This window comes from Aulonocara stuartgranti, assembly GCF_965226115.1.
Source record: "Aulonocara stuartgranti genome assembly, chromosome: 8".
NCBI classification, from domain to species: Eukaryota; Metazoa; Chordata; class Actinopteri; order Cichliformes; family Cichlidae; genus Aulonocara; species Aulonocara stuartgranti.
In genome coordinates, this window is record NC_138959.1 from 16,180,367 (window position 1) to 16,199,305 (window position 18,939).

General features: G+C 40.8%; 1 protein-coding gene across 2 annotated transcripts; it reads right to left on the reverse strand.

Moving 5' to 3' along the window:
* Positions 1–5,093: 5,093 nt before the first annotated feature.
* On the reverse strand, positions 5,094–17,709 carry rundc3ab (RUN domain containing 3Ab). Of its 2 annotated transcripts, XM_082543941.1 has the most exons (11): positions 17,271–17,705; positions 9,615–9,730; positions 9,278–9,405; positions 9,065–9,150; positions 8,891–8,980; positions 8,715–8,795; positions 8,441–8,606; positions 8,040–8,197; positions 7,761–7,880; positions 6,305–6,405; positions 5,094–6,220 (listed from the first exon to the last, which is right to left on the reverse strand). In XM_082543941.1, the coding sequence occupies exons 1-11, from the start codon at positions 17,363–17,365 to the stop codon at positions 6,078–6,080; spliced, it is 1,284 nt and encodes a 427-aa protein (XP_082400067.1). In that variant the 5' UTR covers positions 17,366–17,705; the 3' UTR covers positions 5,094–6,077. The 2 variants fall into 2 exon arrangements, with proteins under 2 accessions (XP_082400067.1, XP_082400068.1); XM_082543942.1 differs by lacking the exons at positions 5,094–6,220; positions 6,305–6,405 and adding an exon at positions 7,147–7,613 and having other exon boundaries at positions 17,271–17,709.
* Positions 17,710–18,939: the final 1,230 nt, after the last annotated feature.

An 18,939-nucleotide genomic window follows, 5' to 3' on the forward strand; every position in this document is an offset into this window, starting at 1 on the left:
TTTTGATTGGTCGGGAAGCCTCAGATTTCAATCCTATTTGTCAGTGCGCCATCAATCCCTCATATTTAGGCCCATAAAGTTTGGTGTCCCCGCCCCCAAATTCATATCTGAGGTTAGCTTATTTTTTAATGTTAAATTCGTGTTTTAAAAACAAATTTAAACCTTTTTAAAGGAGAAAACCGACTATTGTAGCTATACCTTGACACATGAATCAGCATACTTTAAAGCTGCTGCAGTAGTTTACATGTATTAAAGGGCCATGCTAGTGGCTTTTCTGGCCTAGCAAGTAAACATTACTTGTGTAGAAAGATCTACAGAGCACTCTCTTAATTAAGAGCAACATTCGTTTGTTATTACACCTGCTGTTGTAAAAATAAGGCCATTGATTCAAATGGCATAAAAGCTGAAAAGAAAATGTGTTGAAGTACTTAGAGTCATTGCAGCACTACTATATCTACAGCTCCCAAAAAATAAAAGTAGCTCATTAATGAAAGAAAATAATTGGCTCCAAGTGAAGTAGAAGTATAAAATAACACAAAATGGAAATAATAATGTAAAGTACGCCTATGGGAGGGCCACTGAAATGTACATAGTTGCTTCTCACTCCTCCAAATTATGTAAATTTTATTGTAGTTTTCATTATACCGTGAATAATGTCACTGCAGAGCAGCTCCACCTTCAGATGCAAAGAGAAATCAAGCGCAAACATGTAGTCATTTACACTGTAAATATAAAAAAGTAATATATATTAAAACTACTAAAGACAAAGCTGTAAGTGCTATTGGGTGGTAAGCACTGAGACAGTCAGTGGCTGATTAGTTTGGGTACAGGAACGACTGTTGCAGACTTCACACAGGTTGGGATGAGCGCTTGTGATGGCTGATCTGCACATGCTTGTTTGCACCTTCCCAGGAATCCAGTCAGGATCAGAGGCCTTCCTTGTGTTCACTGACCTGTGCCCCAGCCTCACTTGATGTTGCTGTAAGGTGACTGCCTGGGCTCTGGAGTCTGGGGAGACTGAGAGGCTGACACTGAGTGCTGTGTGAGTCCTCAAAGCCCCTGTAGCAAGTGGATGAGGTGATCTTCCACCTTCCTCTTTTATCCCGCTCTCCAGCTCAGCTCTAGCAGGATTGTACAGAGCTCTGCAACCTGATCTAACAGTCAGAGCCGTGGTCTCTGAAGACAGTCCTGAGCTTCCCTGTCATCCAGGTTTTCTGGCAGCGGTATTATTAGCACAGTACTTGATACAGAACCGACTCCGTGTGTTCAGCTGATGTTCAAATATGTCCCAAACAGTGTGTTCAAAACAGTCCGGTATTTATGAGAGGGCTTTCTGAAGTCAGGCTTGATAGTCTTCAATAGTCTTCAGTTGTGGCTTTGTTTTTGCTTTTTGTTTTTTTTGTTTTTTGTTTTTTTTTTGGGGGGGGGGTTGTCTCCTGAGAGGGGTGCAAGCAGGAGTGAAGAAAGACGTGGTCTGACTGGTCTTACTGGGGGAGGGGTATGGCTTTATATGAATGCTTGATATTTGAATTACACACTTAGTTCCTCCTACGCTGGGCGGCGCATCGGGCAGCTAGTGATATTTGAATAAACATGATCAAATGTATTTTCTGCCCTAATCAGGCAGTACACATGTAAATGAATCCAAGAAGTACTGAGCTGAGGGTTGTCTGATGCCATCAGGGTGAAGCTGCAGTCTGTTTCGCAGGAATTCCTGCTAAACCCTGGGATCAGGTGGAATGCAGACAGCAGCGACAATCACCACCGTTCGCTCTACTGGAAGAAAAAATGGCCGGTATTTAGCTGAGAGAAACTGTAGGGCCTGTCTAAGATCATGCTGTTATTTGATCGGTCATTATGCACATACATTAGAGTCATTGTTTCTGTTCCCTGAAGCTCTGATTTTCATGTTATTTTGACATATTTGTGTTCTCCTCCACTGGTTTGCTTCATTGCAGTACAACAATAAAATAATATTGCTGTAACATCCTTGATTTCCTTAATTTATCATATGTAAAAATCATAAACCTCATGCGAATTTGCTAGTTTCTTTCTTACAGCAGCACTTCTCTGGGGTCTACGCTGCATTAGCCTTTACCAATAATGTTATTTGACCAAAAAAGCAAGACTTGGCTAATTAAAGAAAACTTTCAAGAGATTGTTTTTAAATACACACAATGTAAAAAAAAAGAAATGCACCAACACCAATGGATGAATAAACGTAGGAGAAATATAAACAAATTCCAACAGTGTGACATGGTTCGCAGAGCTCTCTCTGGTATAAAGTCCATGTTATCTGCACTAAATGAGCTAGAACATGCAAACTCCCCCCGGAGCGGTCATCTAAATATTTCATCATCAACTTCATACATTTGTTTATTTGTAGACTAATTTCCCCTTCATGCAATCCTGAGGCCCAGCTGGGTGTGTGTGCACCATCTGGGTGGACTGTGAAGTGGTTATGGGTGGTGTGGGTGCGTATGTGTGTGCGTATATGAGACAGTGTGCATTGTGGAAGATAAATATCCTGACTGTGTAAAAAGGGAGTGCCGATGGTGGGACAGAAGAAGAGGACTGAGATAACAAAATGCCACTTTTAGAAGCCAGAGCAGTGTAAGACTCACCATCCAGCGCCCTCTGCAAAAGCTAACTGTCCTGAAACATGCGTGTCTTACACGGGACCCTGTCCCCGTGCTTAGATAACACATTTGCTTGCCGGGACACCAGAATGGGACTAAGAGGGCTTTATCACAGAAAGATGAAGCGTTAAACCATGTGTTTACAGCATGCTCATCTGTCTAGTATAAATTCCAGCAATTAATGTCACTCTCACAAAACCACCAAAGACAAAGACAAATAACTAAACACAGCGTAGCACCACCCCACAGGCATCCATTCATTTACAGCCTGGGAGTTAATTGGACAGTATGTCGACCTGGAATGCGTCTTCCACGTAATGCTTTTCCAACATTTACCAAAGGATTTCCAGCTCCTGTTTGCTCAGCTCTGTGTATTTGTCTGTGTTAATGAATAAATGAGCCTAACCTCTGACCTCATGTGAGCTATCTCAAACTAATTTAAAGAGAGGCGATGCCATGCTTCACAAAGTCAGGTCTCAAGGGTAAGACATGAGAACAAAGCGTGACCCAGGCCAAAGGGGGACGAGGGTGATGACAGGGAGGCTTCTTGGACCTTTAGTAAAATAATCAGCTGTGATATCAGCTTATGTGGAGGGAGTGTGAAAATGAAAGTACACCAATTTTTCCAATTTTAAATCAAAACAAGCCCAGATCATCACCCCTCCGCCACTGTGTTTAACAGTTGGCATAAGGTGTTTGTACTGATATGCTGTGTTTGGTTTTCACTAAACGTGCCAGTGTGCATTATGGTCAAACATCTCCACTTTGGTCTCATCTGTTAAAAGGAAATTGTTCTAGAAGACTTGTGGTTTGTTCAACTCTGCAAACCAGGAAAAAATGACTATTCTCTGTCCTTTATAGAAAAAAGAAGCTTTCTCCCGGAAATCCTTCCAAACAAGCCATATTTGTTCAATCTTTTTCTAATTTAACTGTAAAGAACTTTAACATTTATCATGCAAACTGAGGACAGTAGAGTGTATGTAGCTCTGTGGTTTTTTCAAGTTTCTCTGACCAAGAGGTGAATTTGTCGGCACGTCCACAGCCTGAATGCTCATGACCAGCAAACTGCAGTAGAGGTGCTCACACTGCTGATGAGTTAGTGAAGTGCAATTAATTAGCAGCCACCTACCCTCTTAATTCCTGTGGAAAGCAGGTAACTCATGAGGGTGTATTCAGTTTTTCACATTGATTTTGCATTTCAGTTGTTTACCTGTGTGTGACAGCTGGTATTGAAGGAAAACAGAGGAGGTGCCTTAATTAGAAGTTTTGTGCATATATTCAAGCAACTACAGGGGGTTACAGATGTGTTTTGTGAGTCGGGATCAGGTGTGCAGGTGGAGGAACACTAACCTGTGCACCTTTGGAAGTGAAGGTGCCAAGGGCGTAGATTGATTTACCAGAGCAGCAGTGATCCACTAGCTGTTCCAGGCATGGGGTATTGTTTTGATTTGTTGGGTTTTTTTTGAGTGGTCCATCCTGGCAAGTGAGCCTGTATGGACAATGGTTGCTTCCTTTGGGATGGACCGGGCATTTTTTTTTTTGTTCTTTTTGTCTTTTTTGTTTGTCTGTCCATTTCTTGAATATATGCTTGCTTCCTTGTTACAAATCCTATTGATTTTATTCAGCCTGGTCTCTGTTTTTCATGGGCTACAGTAAAACTAATTAGGTGTGGAACTCATTAATGGTGTCTGATCACTTAGTGTGCTTTTGATTGGTTGCAGTGAAATGGTCATTGGTCTGTTGTTGAGATTGGGGAGCGACTGACTGTGAAAAAAAGATTTGTTTTCCTTAATTTTCATTGAAAAAAGTTTTTTGTTATTGCTAGTAACGTGCTGTGGGTTTAACATGAGGTTGTATATACCCAATTTTAAGACCTGCTAAGGACCAGATTCTTTTTTATGATATGTACGTTCTTTTTCCCCATTTGTGTCTGAGTATTAAAACAACCCATTATGCCAAAATCAACATGTCACTGGATAGGTGTAGTCTAAGTGCAGTCAGATCATGGACAATATGTGCAGGAAAGTCTAGGTAACACGATATCATGATGTCCAAATTTTATCAGAGATCAGATTTGTCAACCTTATGGTGCTACAAAATATTTGGGAGAACTCAGAAGCTAAAAGAACAATTCATGCAAAAGTACTTAGTAATTATATAAATCAGGGGATAATGTACAACAGTGTGGTAGATAATCCCAGCACCTTGATTAATGTCTGTACAAAATGCTATGACAGTCCATCTAATAGATTATAGATTCTTCACTCGCCATTTAAAACTCTGACCTGCTGGTGGTGCAACAGAAAGCATCCCTGAGGATTAGCTGTAGTGCTTAGAGGAACTATTCTCATAGGATAGGAACTGAGCGATTTCAGCCTGGATCGAAGCGGTAGATATGCTGATGGTATATCCATTAAATACATAAGCACATTTAATGTTTCAAAAAAAGGCAGTTTTATTGCAGTTTTAAACGTTTCCCAACTCTCAAAAACGCCGCATTAAAAAGCAATTTACACATGTGTGACTGACACAGGTGAGTATGTCGTGGACGTAACTGTAACAGAAAAGGAAAGCTCACAGAAAGAAAAAAAAATGGCATACGCATGTTGCACATTCACTATTTCTCTCCTGCTCAAACTATTCTATCAAGCTAGGTTTGTAGAAAAAGACAAGGACAACACTCATTCTGCATAGTCACAATAAACTCTGCGTTTGTATGCAACAGATTTCTGTTTTTTTTTAAATGTTCACACTGTGGCATCTCCACAATCCTCTGTAGCCTGTGTGTCTAACCTAGCGTATGATTGAATAAGGTCTAAACTGTCATTGATTTTAATATCATAAAGTAGCTTCTGTTATTTATTTTTTTAAATAATCTTCATCATAAACCATCTGACTCGCCACATTAAAAGCTTCTGTTCTAAAATCTTTTCATGCTCCTGTAACAGTATATAATAGGGCTGTTTCTCCATAAGGATATAGCAGCTCACCCATCTTGTCAGTGTTATTCAACAGGCAGAGTAAGATAGGCTGACAGATCGATAAGACACAGACAAAAGGACAGCGACACACAGAACGACCCTACAGCGAGCTTCGATGAAGGTGACCGGTTCAGATGGGTGACTGTAAGTGAAGGAGGGTCAGACTTAAACCAGCTGCTTTACAGTGCAGGAGGCTTAATGATGTCACGACAATGAAAGGCAATGACGCTGTAGGAGGCCATGAGGCAGTGCGGCAGCTTGCTCCTGTATCTTGGCTGCACAGGCCCAGAGAGCGTGCAGGCTGCTCTTCCACAACAGGTGTAAGCTGAGAGAGTGCTGGGTTTTAAAAGTAAAGGGACTCAAGTCTGTCAAGCATCTGTCCGCCCACCGAGAACAGTCGTTTTATTTTCACGCCGGAGCGTCTTAATGTTTCTTGGCAGTGTTTCTTTGGTGCCCCCTAGCTGGGAGAGAGGGCAGGACTGTTCTCTGTGCTGATGTTGACCAGGCACTCGCTGGACTTCAGGCTAGTCAGAGATTTGCAGCTTGGGAAGGACGCCAAGGACCCACACAGGCCCATCATGGAGGGGGTGTAGTCCTTTTCTGGGAGGGTGGGACAAACATATAACGGGAGGGTCAGTTTAACTGTACACACATGTTTCATCGCTTGTGTGTCTGAGTTGTCACCTGTGCACCAGGCCCTCCCATTCTGTTTCCCATGAGTCCTCTGAGAGTCAGAATCCAGGCTGACCTCCACTGACAGCAGCTCTGTGCTTGGAAAACTCCTCCTGAAAGAGAAAACAAGGCAAATATTTATATATGGCTCAAACCAGGTTCAAATTTTGAATTAAAAAATTAAAATGTTTTCTATACAGGTTTACATGGACATAACTACGCCATTTGATTTTTGCTTGTGATTTACACAAACTGCTAAGTGCTGTCTGATCTTTGATTGAACAATATTATACACCCACCAGCCACTTCATTAGGTGCACTGCTAATCAACACAATTATTTTATAAACCAGTCAAATGGCAGCAAGTGAGTGCAATTAAGCATGTACACATGATGAAAACAATGTGCTGAAGTTCAAACTGAGAATAAGAATGAGAAAGAAAGGTGATTTAAATTACTTTGAACGTCTCCAAAGGTCGATTCTGTTCATCTGGACGTAGCGTTTTCAGTGGGAGAAACGTTTCGTCACTCATAAAGTGACTTCTTCAGTCTCAGCTGACTGCAGGTTTCCCCAATCTTATAAAGAGTACATTTTCATAATGACTGAAACCAGCCCACTAAGGGAACAATGGGCTGGGAGGTCAAACTTTGAACGTGGCACACCTGATGCCAGAGTATTTCATAAACTGCTGATCTGCTGGGATTTTCCCACACAACTGATGATATATACCACAATATAGTGCATTTTCTGTAAATTTAGTGAATAGTTTATATAATCTGTCCACCAAGAGTACTATTTATTTTTCACATTTAAATCAAATAATTAAAAATGAAATAAATATGGGCTGTACGCAGTATTATCCAATAGCGATACTAACTAGATGACCTCAGAGTCACGCAAGAGCTTCCCTGAGGCCACCGGGTATCACTGCTGTTCCTGTATGGAAACCAGCATGTCTGCAAACATCTACTGCAGAGTGTCCAGTCTCGGAGGAAGCGCACCGTTAAGCGCATACAGGAATGTTGTTCGGCTCGTCCACGTATCTGTTGTTGCAGCTACAGAAGTAGCTGCCTGTTTAGGAATGAGCTCCTCGATTTGTTTTGGTTAGTCCTTCTGTGTTGCCATGGTGACTATTGCAAACCGTCAATTAAAACAAATAAACGATAGCCTATAACATGGAACGATAGACGTTTGAATATCGTCCTCTGATGTATTTCCTCATCTGTAGAGTTTAGGAGAATGGTCTGAAAAAGTGAACAACGTGTCTAACCTTGAAGCAGATGGACTTTTTGATTCCATGCTGTGAAGAACTGAAGCAGTTCTGAAGACAAAAGGGAGTCCCAGCCAGTATTAGCAAGGTGTAACTTAAAAATGCGACTGGCTGGTGTATATTATTGTTATTACAGAGTTTGTGCATATTGTCAAATTGCAACAACGAGACAAAGTAACCATGCTGCCTGTAGCAAACCTGCGAAACAGCTTCAAGTCCTCTTGGCTGTCGAACGGCTCGAGCGTTGGCCACTGGTTGACGAGTGGGATTGAGAGGTTTTTCGCCAAGTGGTTGGAGTCACACGGAATCAAGCTTGTCCTGAGACATGTGAGGGTAAAACATAAGTCCCAACAATAGAACCACTGAAAAGCAAACACAGTCCACGGTACTCTGCAGTGAAGAGTGTTCATCAGTTAAGCTGGCATTGTGTTAAAGCTATTTGCTTAAACATGCTAGCCATCTGTGTGTTTCACTCACAGTTGCTCCTGAAGCTCCAAGACAATGGCCTCTAGTTCCCTTTTCTCCTGTTGGCTCTGGGTCTGCAGCTCCTCCAGCCGGGCCTTTAGCCTCTTGTTCTCCATCTCTGTGTTCTTCAGCTGTGACTCACGCAGACGCACAAGCTCCTCCAGGTAACCCTGACAACACACATTCAGACTGAGCCAAAATTTAAAAAACACATTCACCCTCGGATACTCATATTAGACATCAACCATCTGTGAACGGTCATAGTAATGTAGAAACGATTCCGCAGTATAATCTTTGTTATTAACTGACAGATTAATAGAGTCATGAAACGATGAACGTATTTATCTGCATTTATTAACCTTAGATTTAGATCAAGCAACAGCGACAGAAACACATCATGTTTGTCCGCCCACCTTTTGTGCATTGACAATCTTGAACCTCTGCTCCATCTTGCGACACTTTGTGCTCCAGCTCTCCTCGTCTGTGACCAGGGGGATGTAAGGATGTTCAGGGACGCTGTCGTCACTCGCGCTGCTGTCAACACTCTGCCGATCATCGTCATCGCTCAGGTAATCATAGCTGTGACACGAGCAGCCAGTATCAGTATCTTATTGACTTTGAATGGGCTGTGCAATGGTGTTTCTGTAACTTTCAAAGTGTTTCTGAAATACATGAAGGTTGGTGTACCTTTGTGTAAATTTCAAGTATGGAGTATAGTCAATCACTGCAGGAGATTTCCCATCCAGGGCCTCCCCTTTTAAACAGAAGCTGAGGGAGACAAACCAATCAGAAATTAGAAACTTTATACATGCATAAGGATTTTAAAAGTATCAGTCTGATATCTAAAAGTCAGGACGCCCCACCTAAAGTCTATAGCTCCAAGACCTATTAGCATCCCTGTTAGCACTGTAGCTTCTTCTCTTAACATGATGGCTCCCTCTGCATAGAACCTCCTAAAGCACAAAGACAAGTGCAGTTAGGTGGGAACATGTTTGTACGAGGATCAAGTGATTTTTATTATATAGAGAGGTGCTAACTTGGTTGTCCTGCTGTCCCTCAGAGCAGTGGCGATGTATTCAGATAGCCTCTTCTCCATCAGAGCTACTCTCATCCAGGCTCGGACCTGAAAGGAACACCAAAGCTAAAGAAATTAGTCTGGAGAGTCACAAAAATGACTTCTAAATTAGTCCCAATAAATCTACATATTCTTATTTATTTGTAATTTTTTTGTCATCGTATGATGGTCTTGCCTTGGCTCGTGAGGTGCTGATGTTTTCCATGCTCTCAATGCTGCTAATGCAGCTGTTGGGGACTTTAGCACAAGCCAGGCGGATGTAGTCCCAGTAACTCCTCTGACCATCGAACCAGCTACTAGAGCCTGACACAACAAGCATGTGAAGTGCGTTAGTTTTAGTAAGCACTGAAAAACACGTTGTTACACTACACATATATTACTGCGAATAATAAAACAACATGGTTCTGCTTGCCGAAGCTGCTAAACAGGACAGAAAAGTTTCAGTAAACACTGTAAGAGCCTTGATTCAACAGGACGTTAAGTCCCAGTATGTTATCTCCTCAGTTTAGTACCTTTGAAACGGTGGCTGAGGATGTGTTCAAGGATGGCGGCGAAATTGACAAACTCTTCTGATGAATCATCGATGGGCTCGGCCGTGTATTTCTCCAGCAGGGTCTTAACTGAAAACCTGTGTGTGGTGGAGAGGAGCGAGGAGAGCACTTATTCGAGCACTTATTCAAGCATAGAGGGAAAAGATTAGTCAGGAAAAACGCTGATGGGTTACCGCTGTCTTCGTTTCAGTTTACAGTAGGCAGAACATGTCGTACATCAAACTATTGCTAAACATTTGTGAATCACACTTGATAAACCACACAAGTCTGTTTAAGGATGCAGTCGCGAAAGAACACAGTGTTCTGCCACTGTGATACATTTAGTTAGCTCTTAGGTTTAACCCTAAAAAACAGACTGAACATTTTTAATGAGTACAATTAGAATGACTATTCATTTTCTTACATGATTTCTAATATCATAAAAACACAAATTACAGGAATATGCACAGATTTAAAGAATGTACATGAGCAGATTATGTACAGTATTGCGCTCTACGTTTATTTTTCTGTGTTCAAAAATTTGTGATGGCTGTTCCAGATGACACGGGATGGATCCTTGGATCAGTGTAGAGAAAACAGGAGATGATAAGACTGTGGAATCGCTCTATCTTCTGCCAAATTGCTTGCTTAATTTGGCAGAATATAGAGTAAATAGTAAGCACTGAAAAATCACACAATTCTCCCCAGACTACAGAGCTCTGTGCTGTTTTTATAGGAAGCTGAACTCTTGTCTCTGTATGATAACAATTTAATGTGTAAGAAAGTTACTTTCTATATTTGAAGAAAAATGGTTAAATATATATGTTGTTATGTGAATTTTTGGATCCGGTGTCATAAATGTGATGTACTTGTGTGATCAGTGAATGGTAAAATGGCATCAATGGGAACATTTTAAGACTCTGATCTCGGTGTCAGACTGACCTTACTGAACAAAATACTCCACGTTGTCCTATTCTGTCAACACGTAATCTTTCAGATATACCACAAGCTAATGTACAAGTTAGGTTTTGTACACAAGGGTCTAAATGTATTCTGTGACCATGGCAGATAAGAGAGATAACTTGTCTCCATAAATATCCTAGGTTTCCTTGTTCAAAACTCATGCTGTAATCTGTACTGTACAATTAACAAAGGTCAATGAAACTCATAAAAGCAAAATATCTGGGTGGTGTTAGCTTGTTAGGGCAGGGCATAAAGTAATTATGTATGATACAGCTTAATAATAGTTTATTTTTACAGCACTTATCAAAACTAGAGTTACAGAGTACTTCCCAGAAACACAGAATAACAGAACAAACAAGGAGGAGATTATACAAAACAATGAACATATCAGCGGACACTGTACTGGTCCGTAGTGGTGAAAAGAGAGCTGAGCGTAAAAAAGCAGCTCTCGATTTACTGGTCGACCTATGTCCCCACCCTCACCTGGTCATGACCTCTGGGTAGTGACCGAAAGAATGAGATCACAGATAAAAGTTGTGGAAATGAGCTTTCACTGAAGGGTGGTTGCCCTCTTCCTTAGAGATAGGGTGAGAAGTTTAGCCATCTGGGACGGGTAAAGCTGCTACTCCTCCACATCAAAAGGAGCCAGTGTAGGTGTAGGCATCTGACAAGGATGCTTCCTGGGTGCCTCCAAGGTGAGGTGTTCTGGGCATGTCCCACCAGGAGGAGACCCTGGGGTAGATATGCTAGAGAGATTACATCTCTTGGCTGGCCTGGGAACGCCTTGGTGTTCTACTAGACAAGCTAGAGGAGGTGGCCGGGAAGAGGGAGGTCCAGGCTTCTCTGCTTAGTTTGCTGGCCCTGCAACCCGGCCCCGGATAAGTGGAAGAAAATGGATAGATCGATGGATGGAATTTACATATCAATTAAAACACAAGACTTAACATCAAAATAAAATAAGGTGAATCTTAAAAGAAGACACTAATGAGGTGAGCTGAATTTTCTCAGGCAGGTCATTCCACAATCGAGGAGCCCCAACAGCAAACATTCAAACGCTCAATCGACTTGTGTCTTTACATGTGAGGTGGGAACTGTTAATGGGTTTCAGACCAAGGATCTCAGCTGAGCACTGGTTGGTAGAAGAACTGCAGTTTGACTGTATATTTTGATGCTGGGCAATGAAGGACTTTAAATGTAATAAGTAAAATCTTAAAATCAATTCCTAGAGAAATGCACAGCCAGTGTAGAGTCATCAACACTGGGGTAAGATGTGTTCAGTTTTCAAGGTTCTGGTAACAATCTGGCAGCTGATTTTGCATAGTCTGAAGTCTATTTCATGCTTTCTGATTGATATCTGTTAAAAGACCAGTACAGTAGTCTAACAAAGAGGAAATAAAAGCATAAAAAGCAAAATAGTCAGAGTGTCACTAAAACTCAATATTGATCGAATTCCCGCAATATTCCTTAGGTTATAGTATCAGGACTGCGTCATCAATCAATCAACCATTACTAATCTGATTTCCCATAATTATAATCAGGGTTAGAGCACAGAGTTCAACTATTTGAAATTGTACAAGCGTATCTCCATCCCATTTGAGTGTGGATGTAATTATGTGATCTCTGACAATGTACCTTCCATTTCCTGCAGAGTCTCATTTCTACACTTCAGTCTGATGTCATCCTTTTACTGTGAGGAATATGTTCATCGAGCACTTTCAGGAAACTCCAACAACTTCCTTTGTACTAGATAATTTCAGCTGATGACATAAGTCTCCCGTAATACATTCCTGACTTCCAGGATCTTCCTGTGAAAACCCTTTAACTTTTGTATGTGTCGAAGATTTGAACAAATAAAATTAGTTCAGAGAGACATAACTCAATAATGATAATAATCATAAATCATTTGGCAAGATTTTATCCATAATTTCATAAATATCCTACTTTTAAATTTTGGCTGTAAATATTGATAACTGTGGTGATGTATGGGGAAAACTTTTAGCTGAGTCACTGGTCACTTATGCGCGTCATCTAGTCTCCATGGCATGCAACTACTTTAATCCACTTTACCCTATTATCCTGTTTTAATTTTGATTCTTGTACATTGAGCTTGTTTCTTATTTCATTACACTGTAAAAACAAAGACTTTGGAGAAAATAGAGGGTTATTAAAACTCAAGGGAACAAGATATTACAGATATTAGCAAGCTGCTTTTTGTTGCTAATGCTAATTAGCATTAACAATATTAATAACATCAACTAGCATTAGCATAACAGTAGCTGTGTCCCAACTCCTAGGCCACAGCCTTCGAAGAACCCGGCCATCATGGTCTACGTGGGCCGGGTCCTTCGAAGTCTGAGAAGGCTGGAAGTGCGAGGCTGTGAAATGGGACGGTCTAGCCTTCAGATTTGCGTCACCAGCTGTCTCGGTGGAGTTGAATAAACTCAGCTGTCTGCTCCTTGCTCCCTCAAATATAACAGAACATTGGAGTAAATTCGCAACCATCTCACGTTTCTGTTTAATCAGTTTTCTGTTTGACGTTTATTCAGCTGCATGAAAAGTATAACTTTAATCTCAGCCAAAACGATTTACTAAGGAACAAATAAAACACTGAAAAAAGCCAAACAATAGTATTTTTACATTATCTAAGTGACTTATATGTTTAACCTGAGTAGCGAAAGACCACGCAGGGTCTGAAAATGTGGCGGGAGTTCGGTGTTCTCGACGGCTCTAGTGGGTAACAGACATCTGTGAAAACGTCAGAGCCCTTTTGCAAATATGTGATGTCTTGATAAACCGAGCAGATATTTGAAGTTTACACAGCTACATTCTTGCCTGAAAATATCTTAAAAGTTTATTTTGTGACCCAGAAAGAGTAATATTAAAACTAAGCCGCCATTGTTGGAAACTGGAATTGGCTGGGCTGCGCTATGAATTCTGGGATAGGTTGGGCCACGAAGGATACACCTGACCCATCCTTCATATCCAGGAAAATGAAGGACGGATTTCGGGGCCTCATTTGGAGCGGCCCTTGAATTGGGACAGCCCTCATCGCCTGGCTGTGACGTAATCGGCCTTCAATACACAGACGATCCAGCAACGCACACGAGAAAACACAGGGCTTAAATACACACAGGGCAATCAGGGAATGGGAGACAGGAGGGAGACACGGCTGGGATTAATTAGACATAACAAGACAAGGGGAAGCAAAACTAGAAACACTGACAAGAGACATGGACCTTCACAATAAAACAGGAAAGACACCGATAAATCTCTAAACAGGCAAACCTAACAGACTAGGAGACAGAACATAGGAACTTGAAACATGGAACAGGAGAGCACAGAGGACACACAACACTAGGGATAATCACAAACAACCCAAAATAAACAAAACCACAGAATATTAATAAATTTAAACATAAACAAGGAGTCCACAGACTCCGGACCATGACACAAACAGCATAAGTTTGTGATATCAGGAAATGAGTATTTCACATCGCTGTGGACGTATTTCCAGCATCAAAGGTCTGTTTAAGGTCATGCCAAAGCATCTGAAATTTAAGTCTGGATTATTTTAGACCACTCCAAAAACCTCCTTTTTTTCTTCTTGTTTTGTTTTGTTTTGTTTTTGAGTCATTCAGACATTCTCTTTCAGGATTTTCTGGTAGAGAGCAGAATTCATGGTTCCATCAATTACAGCAAGCCTGAAGCAGCAAAGCAGCCCCAGACCATCACGCTACCACCACCATGCTTGGCTCTTGTTACGATGTACTCTTTTCATGAAAGGCTATGTTAGTTTCACAGCAGATGTAACAGGACCCAAACCTTCCAAAAAGTTAAACTTTTATCTCACAGATAGGGCTGCCACAAACGATTATTTTGATAGTCGACTAGTCACCGATTATTTATGCGATTAGTCGACTAATCAGATCATCATCCACTGGACGTAAAACTACAGCTTATTGCACCAGCAGCATCTGCTCTTATATAACTATCATTAGCTTACAGCTTTAAGTGTTTAAGGTGCTAACTAAAAATAAAGACAAGATGATAGTTTATTCAATTTTAATGAAATTTGCAGATTGTTTCGGTGAAGTTTAATGAACTCCTTGCTATCTAAAATATAACAGGACACTGGAGTATATTCTCCAGCATCTCACACTTTTGATAATCAGCTGTCTGCTTGACGTTTATTCAGCTGTGTAAAAACTATAACTTTAATCTCAGACAAACCGATTTACTCAGGAACAAATAAAATACAAAAAAAAAAAAAGCCAAACAACAACATTTTTAATTTATCTAAGTGACTCATATATATTTAACCTGAGTAGCGAAAGACGGCGGTGGGTTAGAAAACAATTTGCCGGGAGTCCGGTGTTCTCACCGCGCTAGTGACCTAGCCCCCGGCTAGCTATCGAGCTGGTGGGTAACAGACGTCTCCGAAAACGTCGGAGCGCTTTTGAAAATATGTGGTGTCCTGATAAACTGAGCCGATATTTGAGGTTTACACAGCTACATTCTCGGCTGAAAATACGTTAAACGTTTATTTTCTGACCCAGAAAGAATAATAAGAGTAATATTAAAACTAACTAGCTGCCGCCATTGTTGGAAACTAAGCTGGGCCGCGCTATGATTTCTGGGACACAGCTGCTTCTTCTTCTTCTTCTTCGGGGTTTAACGGCAGCTGGCATCCTTGTACATGCAGTGCTGCCATCTTCTGTTTCAGTCCGTTATTACACTCTTAAATCCTGCTACTTATTCCTGCGTCTTTTGGGATCTTACAAAGCTTCAAACGACGCGTCGACTATTAAATCAGTCGTCGACGATTTTGATAGTCGACGTAATCGTGACTAGTCGACAAATCGTGGCAGCCCTACTCACAGAATGTTTCCACAAAAGTCTTGGGGATCATCAAGATGTTTTGTGAGAGGAGCCTTAGTTTTGGTTTCTCCTTGAACTCTCCCATGGATGCCATGTTTGCCCTGTCGCTCTTTTATTGTTGAATCATAAACTCTGACCTAAACTGGAGCAAGTGAGACCTGAAGTTCTTTAGCTGTTGTTCTGGGTTCTTTTGTGACCTGACATCGACTTTGTTTCTGATCTGTTCATGAGTTTCTTTAGATTGTGGCAAGATTGCTTGTGGAGGTCTTTTGGCCTGCTTCCATTTGTCAGACTGGTTTATGTTTATATTTAGGTTATTTCTTGATTCACCATGTCATGCAGTAATCAGACCTTGCAATGGTGAGCGAAACTGAACTCAGCTTTCCAAAAAATGTGGATAATCACAGTAAATGCATGATTTAACCAGGTTCACAATTACACTTTCACATAGGGCTAAGCTATGTCCTGAAAATTGACAGCATTTTTTTACCTTAATAAAAGGAAATCATCATTCAGAATTTCACTTTGTATTTTTTAAGTTATCTTTGTCTAATATTAAAAAAAAAGAAAAGAAATCAGGAAGTAGTGAAATATTTTTCCCAGCACTGTGCATTTGTGGGTGTATATTTTCAGCAATATACACCCACAAATGATATAAAAGCTCACAGGCAAAGAATTTTCAGTTTATTTTAAGCACCATTATTTCTTCAGCAGTGACCACTAAATGTTTTCCTGGACACTAAATAATTCAGCAGGACTATTTTCTACAAGAACACCTGTCAAATACTATTTGTCCAGTGACGGTAAGATATGCAGTGAGCCGTGAGAAGGAAATTAACCATCTCCTGCAAACAGAGAGAAAATATTATGGCTAAATACTGGTCATGTTTTGCAGAGTCACCATCTTTATGTTTTACTGGCCACGTTCACATCTATAAACAATGCTTATCTTATCACAAGCCACTGAGGCAAGTGATTTCACTCCCCATTGTTCCAAAGGCAACAATGCCTCATTCAGCTGCATCAACTGGATAATAAATGGCTGACTATCCTCAAAACGAGCACAATCCCTGCATTTCCTGTGTATTACAAACAGCAGGGCGGGGACCTGACCTAGATTCACCTGTCATTGGCTCACAGAGGTCCTGCTTACTTACTTTTTTTTTAAACCTTTTTTTACTGACTTCAATTTACATATAAGAAGCTACAATATGCAGTGGAGCTGAAGTGAGCTAACACTCCTATGTCCACCTTGGCAACTGACCCCTTTTAGATTATATAAAATATTTTATGCATTGGGAAAATCCAAATTTAAGTCACAGCAGCTTTAAATGTGCTGTGGGCTGTGGATGTCTATCTACGTTGAAGCTGATGCATGACTGAGCTGAATGATAGCACAACTACTGCTGGATGAAGTGGAAGCATGCCTGCTGACTTACAGGCTAAATGCTCTGTCCCTTTACATAACCATAATCGTTAGAGATCATTATGTGCCTGCACCGTCAGGTCAGTGTTTGAGCCTACTGAAGAACAAATCTCTATCCAAAATCACAAAATCCAAGCAGGACTTTATGTAAAGATCTTATACTGCCATCCTGCCTTAAGTCCCTAGGGTGCCAGCTAGTCCTTGCTCCAGGAAGGGTGTCGTCATAGCGACCACACCATCAGCACTGGGATAAAAATTGCACTGACAAAGATAAAAGTCACACAGAGAGGCCACTGTCTGATGCAGCACTGAGGGCATTAAAAATGTCCATCACCATATACAACATAAGGCGTGTTGGATAATGCACTCACCTGCAGACCGTGAGGAGGTTTTTCCTCTCCACCGCGAGGTTCCTAGTCGATGCTTTTTTCGAGACATCTCCCATGGCCATCGCTGCCTGCTCCATCCAGGAGTAGGCAGCCCTGGAAGCAAACGACCCCTCCCTGTGGGCCACCGGCCCTCCTCATTCACTTGTGGATGCCGGAGAGGATGCTGGCGGCCCGCGTCAAAGCCGCTGACAGACAGCGGCGGCACTTTGTGAGACGACGGAGGAAACTGCTCGACACATTAGACACACCAGAGCGCGCGGAGCGTGGGCTTTGTTTTTATGTTTACTTCTGTGACCTGCTCACGGGACTGAATTGTGTCTGCTCGAGCCCCCTCTTTCTGTCTCCGCCCACTTTTCTGACTTCATCATGCCGTCATTGGATCGTTTCGTGTCGTGCGGACCGAATTACGTCACCGGCTCCAGCGACACGCAGTTTCTTTGAGAGCTTAATATAATATATAAAGACCAGGGATTATTTATTTGTTTGTTTGGTTTTGTGCTCACAAATTTATATTTTACAAAAAAACCCTAAAATAGACATTTAATATTTAATATTTATATTTGCAATATATGTATTGTTCAAAATCCTCATCATTTTATCTCTTTAAGATAGCAAATGCTCTATCTCAATTTTGGAAATTTCATTTGCTATAGTGATTGAAATGCACATTTTTATTATAATTATTTGTTAAGACTGTGTATGGAAAGTAATACAATCATTAAATTTATCAATTTTTATTTTGAACATATGACACATTTTATACACGTTGAAAGTTTATTTCGTTTTTTCTGTATGTTTAATTTATGCATCAATAATAAATGATAATTTTCTATATTATTATAAATAGATATAGAATAAGAGATGTGCTTGGACCTTTTATTTAATGCATTGTTTAAAGATTGTGTTGGATGTATTTGAGACTGAAATTTCTTTCTTTTCTTGTTTAATAACTGTTCCTGGTAAAAGCTTTGTAGCACAATAAACCTGATATCATCACCACCACTGCGGTCACCGTGCTGGCTCACTTCCTCCTCTCGTAATTTCCAATCAACATCCTCCCGTCATTTCCCTGCTCTTGCTATTAGAGGAAAGTGCTCGTGTTTTCAGCTGATTTAGTGTCAGCACAGCAGTGGTGCAGACACGTTGGCCCCAAACCTTTTCTGCTCGAATGAAACGACAGCTGGTAGCAACCACAGGTTGGTTGGTGGGTGGGGGTTGGGAGCTTTTGGTCCTGGACTAAGACACAGATCTGTGTCTGCTCCACATGTCTGACAACACAAAATGTGTGAAAAGTTCATTTAAAATTCATTAGTTATGAATAAAATCATAAGCATAGCCTAAATGAATGATCCAGCATGTATATAATGATTCTAAAAATGCCGTTCTACATCATGAGAAAATTTTCTCTTACTCTGAATATATTTTTGATTATACAACTTGTGCAGAATAAATCTATGTGACTTTATAACTTTTACTGAAGTAAAAAGTCTAAATCCATAAAATTGTATGGCTGAGGAATAAAAATCTTGGACATGCCACTGACTGGGATTATATATATTTATGACACAATAGAGCTTTATAATATTGGAAATAATGTACTTGAAGGCTATGGCAGACTATGTTTCACTGTAAACAATAAGCACATTTCTTA

Bases quoted from the DNA above. Each gene is read 5' to 3' on its own strand.
- rundc3ab (XM_082543941.1), bottom strand. From the start codon at position 17,365: ATGGAGCAGGCAGCGATGGCCATGGGAGATGTCTCGAAAAAAGCATCG. The intron at 9,731-17,270 runs GTGAGTGCATTA...CACCACACACAG, and splicing joins AACCTCCTCACGGTCTGCAG to GTTTTCAGTTAAGACCCTGC. The intron at 9,406-9,614 runs GTACTAAACTGA...TTGTTGTGTCAG, and splicing joins CCTCAGCCACCGTTTCAAAG to GCTCTAGTAGCTGGTTCGAT.